The sequence below is a fragment of the Branchiostoma belcheri genome, unplaced genomic scaffold, assembly GCF_001625305.1.
Source record: "Branchiostoma belcheri isolate BF01 breed outbred unplaced genomic scaffold, Haploidv18h27 scaffold132, whole genome shotgun sequence".
Lineage (NCBI taxonomy): Eukaryota > Metazoa > Chordata > Leptocardii > Amphioxiformes > Branchiostomatidae > Branchiostoma > Branchiostoma belcheri.
This window is the reverse complement of record NW_017802736.1, coordinates 780658-799143: the sequence shown is the minus strand read 5'-3', so window position 1 is coordinate 799143 and position 18486 is coordinate 780658. Positions and strand designations below refer to the sequence as shown.

General features: G+C 42.6%; 3 protein-coding genes across 4 annotated transcripts in view; 2 read left to right on the top strand and 1 right to left on the bottom strand.

Annotated features, from left to right (window-relative positions):
* LOC109464127 (2-oxoisovalerate dehydrogenase subunit alpha, mitochondrial-like) overlaps window positions 1–14498 on the bottom strand; it is a 23227-nt gene extending 8729 nt beyond the window's left edge. The window contains exons 1-7 of one of the 2 annotated variants that reach the window (XM_019761062.1): window positions 14356–14498; window positions 10803–10976; window positions 10149–10344; window positions 5925–6086; window positions 4911–5055; window positions 3258–3319; window positions 2585–2726 (exon numbers count right to left, since the gene is read on the bottom strand). In XM_019761062.1, coding sequence (XP_019616621.1) covers window positions 2585–2726; window positions 3258–3319; window positions 4911–5055; window positions 5925–6086; window positions 10149–10344; window positions 10803–10976; window positions 14356–14481 — 1007 coding nt within the window. In that variant the 5' untranslated portion in view covers window positions 14482–14498. Of the gene's footprint in view, window positions 1–2584; window positions 2727–3257; window positions 3320–4910; window positions 5056–5924; window positions 6087–10148; window positions 10345–10802; window positions 10977–14338 lie in introns of both variants that reach the window. The other variant, XM_019761063.1, reaches the window with a different exon arrangement.
* Window positions 14499–14962: 464 nt separating this feature from the next.
* Window positions 14963–18486, top strand: part of LOC109464126 (exosome complex component RRP46-like) — a 23203-nt gene continuing 19679 nt past the window's right edge. Inside the window, exon 1 of the mRNA XM_019761061.1 lies at window positions 14963–15091. Coding sequence (XP_019616620.1) covers window positions 15007–15091 — 85 coding nt within the window. The 5' untranslated portion in view covers window positions 14963–15006. The remainder of the gene's footprint in view (window positions 15092–18486) is intronic.
* LOC109464124 (uncharacterized aarF domain-containing protein kinase 1-like) lies at window positions 15088–17721 on the top strand. The gene has a single exon (XM_019761060.1). The coding sequence runs from the start codon at window positions 15241–15243 to the stop codon at window positions 16795–16797; it is 1557 nt and encodes a 518-aa protein (XP_019616619.1). The 5' UTR covers window positions 15088–15240; the 3' UTR covers window positions 16798–17721.

Genomic DNA, 18486 nt, shown 5'->3' with positions numbered 1-18486 from the left:
CTGCATGAACGTTCACCCCCCCACTGCTATTCCAAACAACGCGTTTTTCTGGACCATTCCAATTCGCCTCGTAATTGTAGGGGTGCGTCTGCAATATTACATTGACCGCGAAAGCAGCAACGGCAAAAATACACATTCGTGCATCAACACGGGCATGCCCGCAGACGGCGTATAAAATTGCGTGCCGATTACACAAAGAGAACCCAGTGTTTTGACTGCGAACATGAAAAATCAGCCGTTCACAACACTCCGTCCGGAGGTCCTGACCTCCTTCACGGAGTAATAATTCCATAATGCTAACTGCCTGGAATTTCATACTTGGGGTTGCTGGTGTCTTTTCCAAATCTAAAGTGACCAGTGTTACTACAGTAACGTACGGACCTCCCACAATGCCCATTTCCGAACTTGATCTTGCTATACGTCAATGGTAACTTGCTCACAAAAAATCGTGAACATCCATTTGCAGATTCTCGAATTATCCTGCTAACAACAATAATGACCAACACAAAAGGTCAAGTTCAATGACATGGGAACCCCCCACGAGGCCCATATCCGAACTTGCCCTCCGTATTCTCAACGGCGACTTGCCCACTAAAAATCATGGACAAACATTTAAGGATTCCTGAGTTATCTGGAGTACGACGAAAAACGCAAACACAAAAGGTCAGCTCCAGTCACGTAAGAACCCCCCACAAAGCCCATTTTTGGCCTTGACAATGCCCATCACTAAGACAACCTGCAGGGCTCAAAATTAACTTTTTGACCTAGGAGCACTGTGCTCCTAACCATAAAAAGTTAGGAGCACAGGCTAAAATCATTATGAGGCACTTTTTAATCTCCTTTGTGCCATTTCTGTTCTGCAAAACTGGGCCGAAGTATGATGTGATTCTACACGTGGCTTTGTTGTTATTACCAAGCTTTGATGCTGACATGATTACAGGCAGTATGTTGACATAGATCGCAGAGTAACTAAGAGCATGAAATCGGCATGGCACAGCACTGACGCATATGTGGGAGGAAAACCCACGTGTGTCACAAAGATCACAGACACCGGTAAAGAAAAATGGCAAAAATTTGACAAAAGAGCAAATAATTTATAGTTACTTGTTTAAACTATGAACGGATCCATTGGGTGAACTCCCTTGTTCATAGACAATTTTCATAGACACTGGATACCGAGCTAATAGTAAGTTACCAACGCAAATTTGCCGCTGTGGGCTTTAGAGGCCCCTCCTCTTTTCGGGAGCCGGCTGGATGTTGGGCGGGCGGCCAACTTACATCGTGGGAATTGTTAAATAGGCCAGCCCATATATGGCGTCCCAAAGGAAAAGCCGACACTTGGACGGGGGTGGGACATCTCTTGCCTGGACTCGCCCAGACACTCTGGCACCAGTGTCTAGAGCCGCTGTCACTCACAGAAGGGCGGCAACAGAAGTTGCAAAGAGCCAAGAGGACCCGCCCCCGTTCTCCTAGGAGGCCCGGCACATGCGTTACTGCGCTAAAAAAACATTTTTCACATTGATCTGGCATTCTTGAACAAAGAAATACAGTCACAATGCCGCTACGTTGTAGTGAAAATTAGCGGGGGAAAATTGGCGTAGCGGGTTCTGCTATTATCTACAATGTAGGCTAAAATTTTTATTGGCGCACCGTGCGACCGTGATTTCAAATGTAGTTGCACCGTCAAAATTTTGGGCGCATATGCGACCAAATCAGTCGCAGTCACGAGCCCTGACCTGCCTACCAAAAATCGTGAACCTCGGACCATGCCTTAAAACTTTATTGTGCATAATCTGCCAAACAGTGCCAAAACGATTTCATAGCCTTCTGTCGAAGGCAAAAAGACTCAGGTGGCTTGTTTGTGAGCCTAGTATTTCAAACACCAAATATGAAATGATGAAGAAACTGTGCTAATAAATAGCAGTCAATATCAGTCAATAATGGCAGTCAATATCAGACAGATTTTTCTTATCCATAATATTGTTTTGCCACCTTGAAATTACAGTTTATAGGACTCGACCTCTTGCCTCATGATCTCAAAGAAAAGTGGCCAGCAGGCTGATTTGAATACTCCATAAACAAACAAATAAATCTTTAACAACTTGTAACTTGTATAATCGTAATATTATTATTTGACGTTAGTAATAATAATAATAATTGATGGTAAATGTACAGAAGTTACTTTAATGAAGCTTACTATATTATTAGTATTGTTAAAGGAATCAGGACGACTCGGACCATTACCAACTCGGCCCATCTCAAATTTGGTCAACTCGGCCCACCGCCCTGGTCAACTCGGCCCACCACCTATAACGTTAAAACGGGATCCAAAAAGTCATTCAGTGTACCGGAGAGCGACGACGACGAGTTGACCAGGTGGATGGGCCGAGTTGTCTGGGCCGAGTTGGTAATGGTCCGAGTCGTCCGACATTCATTGTTAAATGGTTAATGTAAAAAGTTGTTATGATGTTTGTAGTTTAAAATGTATGTAAGAGGACTCCAGGAAGGAAGAGTAGTGGTGTATTGTCCCTAATTGGAGGTTCCTGAAATAAACAAACAAAAAAAAAACAAAATAAACTCTTACCTGTATGTCATGGCCTCTATGAGAACCGGTCTGTTTTCATTCACAGCGAGTTCCCGAGCAGCTTTCACGGCATTGTACACCGCAAACGCATCGTTCCCGTCCACACGCAGAGTCGCCATCCCGTAACTCGGTCCTCTCGCAGCTGACAGAAACATTCAACAACAGTTAAATCACATTTAACTGGCTGCAGTGACTGCATTAACATATTTATACTGCCCTGTGTTTTTTTAAAAACGTTTAAAAATTCACAATATATTGTTGCCATGTTGACCAGGCATTGTTTGTGGAGACTGGTAGTTTTCAGGTTGTTTGCAACTAAAATTCTTGCTTCCCAGGGCTTGAAATCCTTTTTTCTGCATACCTGTGCTGGTGCAGGTAACATTGAAAATTACATGTACCTCCATGTACACCAGAAAAATTTCACTCTTATCATACTGTTCAAAAACAATCACCATTATTTCTTTCATACTTCATAGGTGGCAACAGCAAATATCAAAGATCAACATACTGTACCTACATTTGTACACGTACATGTATATAAACCCATGAAACTTAAGATGAAGTATACAGCCCAAATCATAACTGACATACGCATGAAGGCACATGCCACATAACAAAAAGAAACTACATGTAGCCGAAGTGTCACAGAAATAAAGAATGAAACATTTCCTACCTATCCCATCCCCCCTGTACTGCTCAGAAGTGGGTGTAGAGATGGCGTATCCATTGTTCCGACTGGACAGATAGAGAAATTAACATGTCAATATTACACAAAGAGAATGTTTCGAACAATTTTGTTGAATGGAATCCACCTTTCAAGCCACACCAATTTGATTTCTTGTACTTTGGATTTTTCCAAGAAAACCAAGCTATGATAATACAGGTTTAATCATGTTCCTAACTTTACCCTTCTAAAAAGAAACTCTGCTTCAATAGTCCTACATTCAGAGGTATATGATGTATGTTTACCCCTGTGTAGGGAGGTATTGTTTGACGCATATCTATTTGTGCATGTTTGTACAAGTGGGGGGAAATCACATAACCACAGACCACAAAAGGTGAGACCAACTTTGGTTCCAGAATCTAGCCAGGAGTTTGTTGGTCACAAGTGGGTACAAATGGAGTCCAAGTGAGAAGATGCACAGTAATAAGAATGCACAGTTACTGTAATAATAACAACAATAATGAATTAAACAAAAAAAATTTAAAAACTAAGAGAGGCCGACATTTGCTTTTGAGCCACATATCCCCCATACCAAAAATGGGCCTCCCTACCGCACAAATGGATTGTTCTTAAATCACCCCTGTCCAAAATGTGAAGTGTTCCAACAGTCTATACCTCCATGCAGCAATGTAATCTATCAACGCCTTCTGCAAATGTCAGGTCATTTGGCCCCAAAATTGACTCATTTTACCACATGGCAAGGAAAGAAGGAGAAACACATGGGAAAACAATGCTTTACATTGATATAACTATAGTATGAAGTAACATATAACTAAGAATACAACAGTTGGATGGCTATCTCCTACATTATTGGTTAGGATTTTCATTTGAATAATGCAAACTGTTGATTTTCAAGATAAAAAAGTGTTTATGCCCCACATTGAAATGGTGGAGCAGGAAAGTTTGGCATACAATGTACCTACCAAAACACTTGAATGCAGTTCATACTGTCAATACGGTATGGCTTTGTGCAGGTGTTAATGCAGTTAACCCAATTAACTGTTGGAAGACTGTTGGAATCCCAACAGCCAATCAGCAAGAAGAATAGAGGAAAGCTGCATTCCTATTGGCTCTTGCTCTGCATGCCATTCTGATGACTCAACCCCCCAACTATACTTAGTTGTGATCTGTAAACAGGCAAAAAGTCCCAAATTAAACAAGTTTAGGGAGAGTATGCCAAAAATTAAAATGAATTGCTGTTGGTAGATATATAAAGCATACCCATACTAAATTTCAGATGATTTGGGTGTAGTACTAGACCTCCAGGACCCCAAATGTACAGATTTTGTCAGAAAATGGCCCCCCAAAAAACAAATAAAACAATTCTAAAAGCCTGTATCCAGAAAATGAAAAAAAAAGCCTGGGGGTATTTGGCCACTCTACCTTCATGCCAAATTTCATGTCATTTGGCCCAAAAATGAAGAAATTGAATCCATCTAACGAAATGGCAGGAGAAGAAGAAGGAGAAGAAACACAATATTATCACCACACCATAAAAGCCTTAATGAAAAGCTGTAATATATCACAAAGGTGTAATCTCTGATTTCTTGTTTTAAGATATGTAAACACTTGTGTGTGAGTGACACTGTATAACACACCCACCAGAAGAAGATGATAGGGCATTCCAGAGTCGCAGCAAAGTTGAAGGCTGCATGGGCGTCTCCCTCACTGGCAGCTCCGTCCCCAAAATAACAGATCACACACAGTCTCTTTCCAGACCTCTTCAGCGCATAGGCTGCTCCAGATGCTAGGAAAGACACAAGAAAATTAACAGTGGCCAAATTCAGAAAAAGTGAAAAGTGGAATCTTGATTTCAGTTGATCACATCTATGATATTTTTTACCAATTTCATTGTACGTTTTTGTATGTCACTATAATTATATGTCATTAAGAAACATGTTGATACAGTTAAAACTGTCCATCGTGGTCACTCATGGGACTGCGCAAATTTGACCACTATGGACAGGTGACCACTACATTTTTATATAGAATAAAGATTCACTAATCAAAAGCAATAAAAAACAGGTCTTCTGTTCCTACTGAGATATCTTAATTCACTTGTGTCTGTCACATTTTGAACTTTATATTTACAGCTCAATAATTTTGTTCTCTTACAGTTGGTATGTACATGATTGTTCAATAAAAATGAGAACAAAAAAGTCTTGAAAAATGATTTGACATTGTTTTCCATCACTCCAACTGAACATTTTCCTGTGCAGCCCTCTGGCCCACCCCAAAAGGCGTTTGGAATAGTTGGCCAGATGATGATTTTTTTTTCCTAGGCCCAACTAAATATATGTTTACCGAAGGAAAACATATTGTTTTTGCTCAGTTTCTTCCTCTGCTTCTTCTCCAGTGACCTATGACCTGACCAATGACATGATTTGTTGACATCTGTCACCATGGTGACTGGTGTTGGGTTACATACTGTTGCAATTTCATGGTCTGCTCTGCTCCTGTCACCATACACTAGTAGTACATGTATGTGAATGTGTTTGAGTAAGAATTAACAGAGCAGACCATGTCCAAAGATACATTGTAAACATCATGCATTTGCTTTGCAAATGTTACTTCTCTAGTTTATACATATATTTCCATGTCAAAATCTTTGTTTACCTTGGGGCATCTGGGTTCCTAGTGGTGATGAAATGGTGACAAAGTTCAGGTCCTTGGACCCGTAGTGAACAGGCATCTGACGGCCTCTTCCTGCATCCTCGGCATTACCGTAACACTGGTTCATGAACTGGTCCAGCGTGAACCCTCGGTACATCAACACACCTGCCAACAAGCACAGTCATCTACTTTAGTGGTGGCTTGATTTCATGGTAGGAAGGGAAAGGAAGAGTTTGTATTTCAAGTTTGTTGTTGAAAATTGTGGCGTCTGTGTGGTGTAGTGGATAGAGCATCCGACTGTCAAGCAAGGAGACCCAGGTTCAATCCCCAGGGTTGGACCCAGACATACACCCAGACGTTGTGCCCTTGGGAAAGGCACTCAGACGTTGTGCCCTTGGGAAAGGCACTTTACATGTAGTACCCTCAGTTAGAGGAATCCTGGGCCCTACTAGGGTTTGGGTTGGCGTTAGGAAGGGCATCCAGCCATAAAAATCTTGCTCAAAAAAAAAAAAAAGACTTGCATTTGATGCAAGCACGTCAAACCCCCATTTGAGGGAAAATGACGTTAAAATTGGATTTAAAAAAAACAATTCCATAGTACAGTAGTCAAAATTATACATTGCACATTGGAAATGCACATTCTTGCTATCATGACTTTGTGGTAGAGTCAGTCACCAAGAAAATAAAACCACTGCAAAAGTTTGAAGTTTTACCGTATCAAATTCTTTCACATGTTAAAATGTTTTGATTGCTTTTCTGAAAAGCAGAATCAATATCACAGTCATGATCTCTTAATTGACTCTGAACAGCTATGGAATTATGATAAACACGAAGTAGCCTTGTGTTTATACTAATGTGCTTTTCTAGCTATACATCTGTTCTAATTATTACAGGTTATGTTCCAGGTTAGCATGTCTGTTCCAGATTAGCATGTCAGTTTCAGGTTAGCAATTGTCTGTTCCAGGTTAGCATGTCAGTTCCAGGTTAGCATGTCTGTTCCAGGTTAGCATGTCTGTTCCAGGTTAGCATGTCTGTTCCAGGTTAGCATGTCTGTTCCAGGTTAGTATGCCTGTTACAGGTTAGCGTGTCAGTTCCAGGTTAGCATGTCTGTTACAGGTTAGCATGTCAGTTTCAGCTTAGCATGTCAGTTTCAGCTTAGCACGTCACTTTCAGCTTAGCATATCTGTTACAGGTTAGCATGTCTGTTACAGGTTATCATGTCTGTTACAGGTTAGCATGTCTGTTACAGGTTAGCATGTCAGTTTCAGCTTAGCATGTCAGTTTCAGCTTATCATGTCACTTTCAGCTTAGCATATCTGTTACAGGTTAGCACGTGTGTTCCAGGTTAGCATGTGTGTTACAGGTTAGCAAGTCTGTTACAGGTTAACATGTATGTTTCAGGTTAGCACGTCTGTTTCAGGTTTGCATGTCTGTTCCGGGTTAGCATGTCTGTTCCAGGTTAGCATGTCTGTTTCAGGTTAGCATGTCTGTTACAGGTTAGCATGTCTGTTCCAGGTTAGCATGTCTGTTTCAGGGTAGCATGTCTGTTACAGGTTAGTATGTCTATTTCAGGTTAGCATGTCTGTTTCAGGTTAGCATGTCTGTTTCAGCTTAGCATGTCTATTTCAGGTTTCATGTCTGTTCTGGGTTAGCATGTCTGTTACAGGTTAGCATATCTATTTCAGGTTTCATGTCTGTTCTGGGTTAGCATGTCTGTTCCGGGTTAGCATGTCTGTTCCAGGTTAGCATGTCTGTTCCAGGTTAGCATGTCTGTTCCAGGTTAGCATGTCTGTTACAGGTTAGCATGTCTGTTTCAGGTTGGCATGTCTGTTTCAGGTTAGCATGTCTGTTTAATGGTTAGCATGTCTGTTCCAGGTTAGCATGCCTGTTCCAGGTTAGCATGTCTGCTACAGGTTAGCATGTCTGTTCCAGGTTAGCATGTCTGTTTCAGGTTAGCATGTCTGTTCCAGGTTAGCATGCCTGTTCCAGGTTAGCATGTCTGTTCCAGGTTAGCATGTCAGTTTCAAGTTAGCATGTCTGTTTCAGGTTAGCATGTCTGTTCCAGGTTAGCATGTCTGTTCCAGGTTAGCATGTCTGTTCCAGGTTAGCGTGTCTGTTCCAGGTTAGCATGTCTGTTCCATGTTAGCATGTCTGTTCCAGGTTAGCATGTCTGTTCCAGGTTAGCATGTCTGTTCCAGGTTAGCATGTCTGTTCCAGGTTAGCATGTCTATTCCAGGTTAGCATGTCTGTTACAGGTTAGCATGCCTGTTACAGGTTAGCATGTCAGTGCAAGGTTAGCGTGTTACATGGGGAAATCAAACACCACCAGTAACCACGGTGACCTGCCCCTGGCCCTATTTGTTACTCAGAGAAATCAAAACAGTTACCACAGGCAGGGTGCCTTCTGCTGGTCGTTAACCTTATTTGTTCTTAACATAATAAGACCCTCATGCCCGTAGCCTGGATTTTGAATGGGGGGTTCTTCCCACTGCTTGAGGGGACCTCGAGTCCTGTAGGCGTGAGGTGAGCATCAAAGGGGCGAGGTTCCTAGCAGTGTTTCCGCCAGACTGCAGCTGAGAGGCCGTCCAGTTGGGAAGGGCCGGGTCGCGAAAAATAATTAACTTAGGGAACACGTCGCAAAACTTAACTGAGGGGGCGGGGCATTTGTTTACACTTGTTTACAAGTTGAAACTGTCCACAAGCATTCCACATTTTTTTGTATTGACATAAAAACACTGTTACAGATGGCAAACGTATCGTCAGGAAATTATACTGTTGCAAAACTCTGCTGCAAAACTCCAAACATCGGCATCATTAATCCGGTAGCGCCCGCCCTAGCCGGATTTTTAATAGTGAAGAGCCTTGCTTTGTTCGTACTCGTACTTCTTCCGTACATTTCCGCTACGAATTACTAGTTAATATCAAGCCAAAAATACATCAAAACATGTAAAGAAACGTCATCTTACCTCTCATACACGAGACAAATTTTGAAAAATAATTGGCTGCATCGTAGCTTTCATTGCTGTTTCATTCAACAAAAATGCTCCTTGATTGTAATATGATCACTCATCTGTTGTCTCCAGTACAGTGTCAAATGGTAGTGTGATCGTAGCGTGCGAAAAATCGGCGTCAAAAGCCGGAAAAATAAACTTGCAGCGCGCATTCTCAACCTCGCCGGAAAAGGAAATATGCACCATTTTGTCATTAATATGTAAGTAGCAGCGTGAACTCTACGCTCTGATTGGTTGACCTCATATGCTCTGATTGGATAGAGCCATCTTTGCCGGCATAGCTGTAGAATTTGTTTGTTGGCGAAGAGAGTTACACTACGCTACTTTCTACGGTGTTTCTACCGCTAATTAGTAACATTCCATTAAAGAAATTCATTATGAAGAATTTTTGGGAAAATGTATGCATCCATATGCCGATTTGTGGTGCCTTTTGCGTATTCAAGCAAGCCGGAAGTGTTAGCGAATCGCGGCGTGGATAGCGAACTGCGGCGTGGATTTTCATGCAACCCGCCCGCTACAAGACCATCAAAAACAAAAACGTAACTCCCAAAAGAGAATTTTCACATCCGAAATGATTCTGTTCGAGGAAAAATGTTCGTGGATACATTTTACCGGATGGAGACTTGAAAAACGGGTTTTAATGAGATTAACGTATGCGAAAGGCGCCGACATCAATTGTTCGTCAGCATGATAACAATAGCAAAACAAACAACGTGCGTCTTTCTTGCCTTGGACGGCGTCCTCGTCTACAGCAACAAAACAAAGACTGTCAATTTCTCTGATTTTTCCGAGTCTCCAAATTTTTAAGAGGACGGCCTCTGTCCGAGTTCAGGCCGTCCAAAACGACACCAGGCCGTCATATGACGGGTAGACGGCCCTCTGGCGGAAACACTGGTTCCTAATCCTAGGGGGGTCCGGGGGCATGCTCCTCTGGAAAATTTTGAAAAATGAACCTTCTAAAATGGCATTTCGTGCGTTTTTGAGAGGATTTCCAAGAAAAAAATCAGAGATAATTTTTATTTGACAAAGGGAGCAGTTTTTCTACGATTCTAATCCATCTTTTCAAGCTCTTTTCAATATCTTGGACCTTTACATACATAAAAAGTGGACCAACAAGTGGATCTTTTGGGGGGGTCTTCAGAACCTTCCGAACCCCCTCTGGATATGAGCATGACCCTGACCAACTAAATAGAATGTTATAAGAAAAGTTCCATACCTGCTTCCCTATACTGTCCAAACACAATGTCCCCAGGGTTAAGAGCCGCAGCACTGCCCATGTGAGTGGCCTCCTCCCCGTAGTTGGTCATGTAGAAAGAGATTCTCCCTTGTCTCTGGGACTCGTACAGGATACGGTCCATGGTGTTCAACAGAGTCATCTTGTGGTACATGTCATAAACTGCTTCCTTTGACAACTGCGTTTTTAGATTTGAAAAAAAGAAACAGACGGATTGAAATCCTATTTTTTGCATACCTACTTCAAAGCAGGTAGAGTTAATAAATAAAAAAAATACACTATGTGGGTGGACCATTTAGACTATCACCTTAAATCAGTCTGCCGTTTATATAATCTACCCCCCCCTTCTTCCTGCCCCTCTATTGTATTCATATACCTACAAACGCATACAAACATACACAAAACAATACCTTCATGCATACACTAAAACCTAGAGGTGTAAAAACTTCAGTTTACAAAACACGCTGGGAAAGACTGGATTAATTATTAAGTAATACCATACAGTAGATCCACCCAGATAAGAGGCGTACCAGTTAGTATGGCCTTACTCCAATACAGGACTTTGTGTTGCTTAGCGTCCCTTCCAACTGACTGTTGCAGAAACCCTTTCCAGTCGTGAGCAAGTTGAGAACAAACCTTTGGGTCCTGGTCAGCCTCAATGATCTTCCCTTGTCTGTCCAGTACTCTGTACACAGGGATGCCATTGTACACGTCAGGGGTGATGAACTCCAGCTTCTTGGTGAACTCTGACCTGGAACCAGGAAACTGTGGCTTGTCTTCCTCAAGGTCTAGGGTCTGGGAACTCATTTGCTGGATAAAATGAACAAACTTGCACAAATGTACATCATTTTTATATGCTTTTTCCCATTTTCCCTTGTTTTTGTTTGGGAATATTCAACCAAATTCTTTTAGATAAGCTATTTTGGATTGGACAGGGTGTCACATCTGGATTGGATGGGGTGTCAATCAAATCTGGACTGGTCAGGGGTGTTAAATTTTACTGTCTGGATTTTACGAGAATTATTTTCGACTTCAACTTGACCCCTCACATCAATCTGTACATATGTTGACATAATCACTTTTAAATTCATGGTCTGGCCTGTTCAGCTCGCATGAATCCAACATGGCTGCTGATCGCCAAGGGTTTGTATAGTTATTCCCTCCGAGGCGGGGTTGTGTTTAGGGTTCTATCCCCGGCCCGGCAGGTGAGTGCGTTGCGGAGCCAGGGACACTAAACATTTGAGGCCGGTCCGTTGGATGAGGGCCGGCCTGGCAAAAGTGGAATCTGGTGAATGGGGTGCCCCACCACTCGGTAACCAGTGTATAGAGCTTATTCAATACACGTCATCATGACATCATCACCCCTCACGTCCTGTACGAGTCCACACAGTACGACGCCATTTTAGGGTGCATCTCTACAGCAAATTTCCAAGCGTTGAAACTGCCGACAAACGTTAGGTAAACTGTCCTTTCTCCGATTACACGAAGAGTTTACCACCACTCGTACCTCTCGTTACCGGAACAAAATAAAATCTGTTGGGATTGACCTGTTCCTATTGAGTTTTAATCAGTTTGAATTTGATCGAGACGGTGTCTACTGCCAGCGGAGCTCATTGACTTAGCTCCATATATTGGTACTGGGCAGAAGTTTTTACACATAGAATCGGTTCAAACCCTTAAGAGTCTGGAAGCGTACAACTACATAGTATCAACTATCGCCAAGAGTTTGCATAGCGTACCACAGCGATAGGCACCATGCTGGACCACATCATGGCCGACAATGCTCGTTGGCTTGGGGGAAAGTCACGTGACAATCTGTGGTGAATAAGCCCTATACATACTAACGGGGTACAGAGTCACCATGGCTGTATCACACCAAGGAGGTATAAAAATCAAAAGGAGGGAGAACAGGATTACTGCCCTTTCAAGGATGTTTGCCTCAGGTGTGAAGTATCAACTTCATGTTGACATGCTAATTACCCCCAATTTGCATAATGTTCGCTGGTTTGGACCCATCAACCAGGTAAAAAATCAACCTCCTTGATCACACCATATACACCTTGACGCGGGTCATTAACTCTAATTATTCACAGTACCAGTCGAACCGCAGACCGCTATGCGCATCGGTTCTGCGCAGCTCTCTCTAAGATCTCGTTTAAATCTCGCGCTTCTTTTCCAAGGTAATGTGATCCGCGAGAATCCGCGAGAGTTTGCTACTGTTTACTTTTTTGCTTGTAACTTCGCTTTGCGTAAATGTTTCCTTGTCATACGGCGTCACGCTCAAGGTTGTAGATGTACATTACCGGTGGTGTTTGTTGGAGAAACGAGGTTTCAAAGTTGACCGTGTTTGATGGAGATGATTCCACTCGAGATAGGTACCCTTTAGTTTTTTTTGGGGGCAAACCCGTTTGCCCTATTTCATCGTCGATTTGGTGTATTGTTTAATAAAGTATAGACCCTCCCTCATCTATCGTGTGTTGTTTCTTTTGGGATCCTGTAGTTGTTACAATATAGTAACCGATAGTAAGTTGGGCTTATTCAGTCGAATTCTCGACGATGTTTGTTCGAATCGCAAGCTTTTGCAACTAGTTCTAACCAATACACCTGTAATGTCAGATATGGATGAAATATAGTTATGTTGGCTTGACACCTGTGTACTTAGTTTTGAAGTTGCACAATGTGTATTTCAGCTCGACATTGAGAAAAAGTGTAATTTCTTTACAGTTTCTTTGCCTTTAAAAATGTTCTGTTAAAAGTTACATACAACAAAAATGAAAGTGAAAGAATATCGACCAAATAGTATGCTTCAAAACGATACCCACTTTACGGATGAAAACAGAAGAGAAGGAATTTGGGCATGAACAAATACAACAACAGGTTGATTTGTCATGACCTAATTTTTGAAGGAGAAATCGGACACTATGACCTGTTACTGTAAATATACAAACATCGGGCATATGTGCTGACATTGGTATAGTTGCACATGAATCCCACTTTCTCTAGCGTCTTCATGATATAAGTCTGACTTGGAATGGGTTTCGTAAAGTCTGTTTGTAATGAAAAAACTTGATTCCTTCTTTTCATGAACTTTCGCAACCAGCGGTTGAAAGTTGCAACATTGTTGGCGGCGCGAAAAATGGAACGCGCTGCCTTGGTTCCATGGATCGAACGCAAGAGTTCGAAACCGATTTGCTTCAAATTTGACGATTTTTGAATGGTCAGAACCTTGTATTAAATTCCTCTTTTTGTATATACTTGAATGGTATCATACCACTTATTATATTGCATGTGGTAGCCACATTCATACAGTTTCCCATACCAAGAAACGAATCTTATGACATTACGCGAAATGTATCAAAATGTAGCGGAAACTCAGGATGGTGTGTGTCAGTAGCTTACAACTGGGCTAAAAGTTGACCACCACGATGTGCGCATCGTCACAGTTTTTTTGGGGGCAAACCCGTTTGCCATAAAATTTACCAGGGGTCTTTGGCATCAATGTAAAGGCGAAGAAGTGGGCTATCACACTGTGGTATTAGCTAATGGGATCCAGTTGAACAGCAAAAAAGACAAGCACAAATAAAGTGACCAAAAATTGCTAATGTTTGGAAGGCCGTAGCGCTAGCTGTTATTTTGCAATGCACGAAATATCTACCTGGTTGTACACGGCAAAGCCTGCAGGTATGAAAAAGTATAAACATTATGTAGGTCTGAGGTATTTTTGTTACACTATAGGCAGTTGTTTACACCCATGCAACGGGGTCAAATCGTGACCCGGCAAATGCCGTATCTTAGAGAATAACGCGTTCTACGGTGACCTGCGGTTCGACTGGTACATAATAGGATAATTGAACATCTTATCGCTGTCCGGATCCTCTATCGTGTCCATAACTGGCGGAACACAATGTTTAACCTTAACCTCAATATCCCATTTTATTATAACGTTACCTTGATACCATCTAGCACATTAATTAGCTAGAGACCATTGCGGCAAAGTTAGTTAAAGCAAGGAGGTTAATTGTATTTAACCTCCTTGGTAAAAACGAATGATACAACGTGGTGACGCAGACAAAATATGGAAGGCAAGGGTAACTTAAGTCTGTAGGATTTTTCGGTCACCTACGACGACACTCAGATCTTGACCAAACGGAAAAGGAACTTAGTGGACACATCAGGAGCTAATACGCACCCTGCCTTGTCTCGGTATCTTGTTGGAACCAGCATGCACGTTTCTAACGGCAAACGACGCAGAATTACGGTACAAACAGTGCTGCAACAACCCACGCACTCGGAAAACACTCCTCACCGCCGCCATCTTGGCAAGTACTTGCCGAGAATATACTACTAGTTCTATACAGGGGGATATATTTAGTCCCCATCTTAAAACCGTTTAAATGTTCCATCTGATAGAAACTGTCTAAGTGAAATAGTCTGTATTATTTAGACATATTAATATATTAAGAATAATATGACATATTGATATACTAAGAATGGTCTAAGTTTAAACAAAAGTGTGTTAAAATTAACGCCATACCCCTACTACAGAATGCAATCGCCTGCATTTCCAGGGCAAATGCAAATGCAAATACATACAGGAGAACTATTTTTTATTTCGAAATGTTGAAATGGATTTTAAAATTCAACTCGTTATGTGACGTTTTGTAACACTAAGAAATTCAATTTGCTGTTAGAAGTATTAATTGATACTGCGTTTTTTAAATCTTTTATTTCAATACTTTATCAATATGGAATTATAAGTAGGCCCAATAACCCCTTTCGAAAATGTAATCGTCCGAGTTTCCGGATTCAGATTGTGATGTAGGTCAAACATGAGGCAAACATGGCTACCGAACAGACGTTGAGATCTTTTGGATGCGAACAGAACTTGCTATCCCGTCCAGATGGCTCAGCAAATTTTACACAAGGTATGGGTGCTAAAAAGCTGTCTTGTATTCTTGACTGAGATCGAAAATATTGTCAATGGGGCCGGCAACGCTGACCTTGCGTAACCGTAAAGTCTAGATCTTGCGTAACGTTGAAAATTTCTGCACACACACGTGCTGCAAGAAAGAAAATGCTGGTTGTCCGTATACTGAAGTACGGTGCATCAGGCGGCCTGTTGGGGACGTCAGCCTTCTGGTTACACTACAATAGCTGGGACCCTGTGGACAGTGCCGTGGGTCTGGTGAGAATGAGCAGAGCCTTCGCAACCGTGGCCAGGATCGCAGTGGACTACAAGAACACCCTTTCCAATGCGGCAGTAGGGACGGAGGAATACGTACAGCTGAAGTCAGCTTGTCACCTAAGGTCTGCTGAGCGACTGTACCAGCTGTGCTGTGTCAACCGTGGCTGTTACATCAAGGTTGGACAGCACATCGGGGCTTTAGACTATCTATTGCCCCGGGAATATGTGCAGACTATGAAGACACTTCACAGCAAGGCACCACAATCTTCACTAGAAGAGGTACACCAGGTTATAAAAGAGGATCTCGGAAAGGAGACTTGTGAGATCTTTCACTGGTTTGACGAGCAGCCTCTCGGTGCCGCCTCGCTCGCCCAGGTCCACCGGGCCACGCTACACGACGGGACGTCAGTGGCAATAAAAGTGCAGCATCCCAAGGTACAACGCCAGTCCAACCTGGATCTGAACACCATGGAATTACTGGCCAGAATTGTAGCCAGGCTGTTTCCTGAGTTTCAGTTTCTGTGGTTGTGTGACGAGGCAAAGAAAAATCTTCCAAGGGAGCTGGACTTCCTTCAAGAAGGTCAGAATTGTGAGAAAGTGGAGATGATTCTTAAGAAGTACAGCTATCTCAGAGTGCCCAAGATCCACTGGGAACTTTCGACCAAAAGGGTGCTCACTATGGAGTTCTGCCAAGGTGGACAGATCAACGATCAGGACTACATGCGGGACAACGACATTGACGTGAATGAAGTCACACGAAACCTGGGGAAGCTGTACAGCGAGATGATCTTTGTTCAGGGTTTCATCCACTGTGATCCGCACCCCGGGAACGTGCTGGTGCGGAAGACTGAGAACTCTGGGACAGAGATTGTGCTGTTGGATCATGGCTTGTACCAGACACTGTCCGACGAATTTCGGCTGGACTATTCACGACTTTGGCAGGCCATCCTGGCTGCAGATGTGGAGGGCATCAAAGAGTACAGCAAGCGCCTGGGAGCGGGTGACATGTACGGGCTGCTCGCCTGCATGGTGTCTGCCAGGTCGTGGGGCGCGCTGACGAGGGGTATCGACAAGACGCCCATCTCAGAGGGAGAGGACGACGAAGTGAAACGATACGCCGCGACGCTCATTCCGCAGATCTCGGACCTCCTCAACCGAGTTCCACGACAAATGCTGCTCCTCTTCAAGACAAACGACCTGTTACGGGGTATCGAACACGCTCTGAACTGTCGCGCCAACGCATCATCCTTCATCAACATGTCCCGCTGCTGTGTGCTCGCGCTTAGCAACCACCAGCTGAAAACCTCCACCAAATGGACAGAACGCATGAAGATCTTGGCGTCACGGGCGATCACTCTCTGGAAAATAGACCTCTACGAGTTCTTTTTATGGTTCACCACTACTGCTTTAGTCCGGTGGATTAGCCAACCAATATCTGTCAACTGATTTACTGACAATAGGGGCTGACCAGAATCATCATAATTATGTTTTATCATAGAGGTAATATTGATATGAACAGAACAATGAGAGATATTGATGGATATTCTCATCTCAGGGAGTATTTGTCATTTGCAATTTTGAACACAAAATATTCTGACAAACAAGCACTGATCAGTACGATTGGATTTGGGAGTGTTAAGGCTTAAGGGAGCTCACCAGTTTATTTCTATGCTGCACAACCTCAAGTCTAGTGACTATTTCTTTCAGGGAATAATTCTGCAGCAAAATAACTGTACAATATGATGGAAGGATATCCCTTCAGCTGGGGGACCATCTGAGTTTTGTTTCTTCAACCTCCTTACTCTGTAATTTTGTAAAAAAATTAGCAGAAACGAACATAATTTTCACATTGATATCAAAGCACAAATTGGGAATTTTTGGTCAGGATAAAACCTGAAGAAAAAATCCTGTGGCAGAAATTATTGATGGCATAAAGATACAAACCTTGACTCAATTATTAAGAAAATTTTGTTGTATAGTAATAGTAGCACTGTAAAAACCACAATGTGGTGATGAAAATCCATGTACATGTTACAGATTAGTCTACTACTACTAGTACTAATAACGTTACATGTATCTGGGGCAAATGGACACATCAATTTCAATGTTGAAGAATACCCAGAAGGCTTTTCAGCCATGTTAGTATTTTAATGTCATTTCACAGCAGATAATAAGAAATGTATTTTTTACTCAAAGTCAAAGTCAAACTCAAACTTTTTTACTCAAAGTCAAACTTGCATTGGATTTGGATACTAGTACTCGAAACCCTGCAGTGTCATGGGCCCTGGTTGTGTTTGAGAATATTTGGAGTGAAAAATGATTTGGCATAACCTAGAAAATGATGTCTTACTGCAGTGACTAATGTCAAATATTGTTTTTATTGATACAATATCAGGGATCGAAATAATGGGTGCATGTGCACCTTAGTGCACCCAAATCTGGATCGGTGCACCCGATTTTTGACTGTGGGTGCACCGGTGCACCTAAATATTTTTGTAGTATTAGTACGGTAAAGGTACAACATTGCTTTGATGGAATAAAATAATAAAAAACCTTTGATGCACTGCTTGTTTGAAATTCTTGAGATAGAATTAGATTTACTTCAGTTTTTAAAGCCCGAAAAATTATGTGTCGGCGCAGTGCCGACTTCGCGTTACCCACCAACTTCCGGATCCCGACTACAACACTGGACATGAGATCTCTTCCCTCTCGTTCCCCGGTTTCTTGATAGTCATGTGACCAAAACATCGCGAACTCGCTTCCGGAACTTTCCGACGCTTTTTGGGAGTTACCTCGGGGGCTTGTCATGTGAGAAAATGTTGTTTTCGTGCAGTTTTCGCTTGACTTCGATAATCTTCGAGGTCACATCGTCAAAACCCGGGTGTCGACAAAATTCGGCCATGAAATTCGTGGATGACAAAGCAAAACAAATATGTCGAGACAGACTTCGCTTCTACGGTTCCTTCAGCCGAGGTCCGATCGTGATGACGACGAGATGTGGCAACATCAGCCCAAGCTCTTCAGAACCCCGAAGGAAGCGATGAAGCTGGAAACCAACGGGAAACACGCCCGGACGAGCGAGAAGTGGACAGACCGTGCCGTGGGAGCGCCGAGACAGAGGGGGAGGGGGCGGCC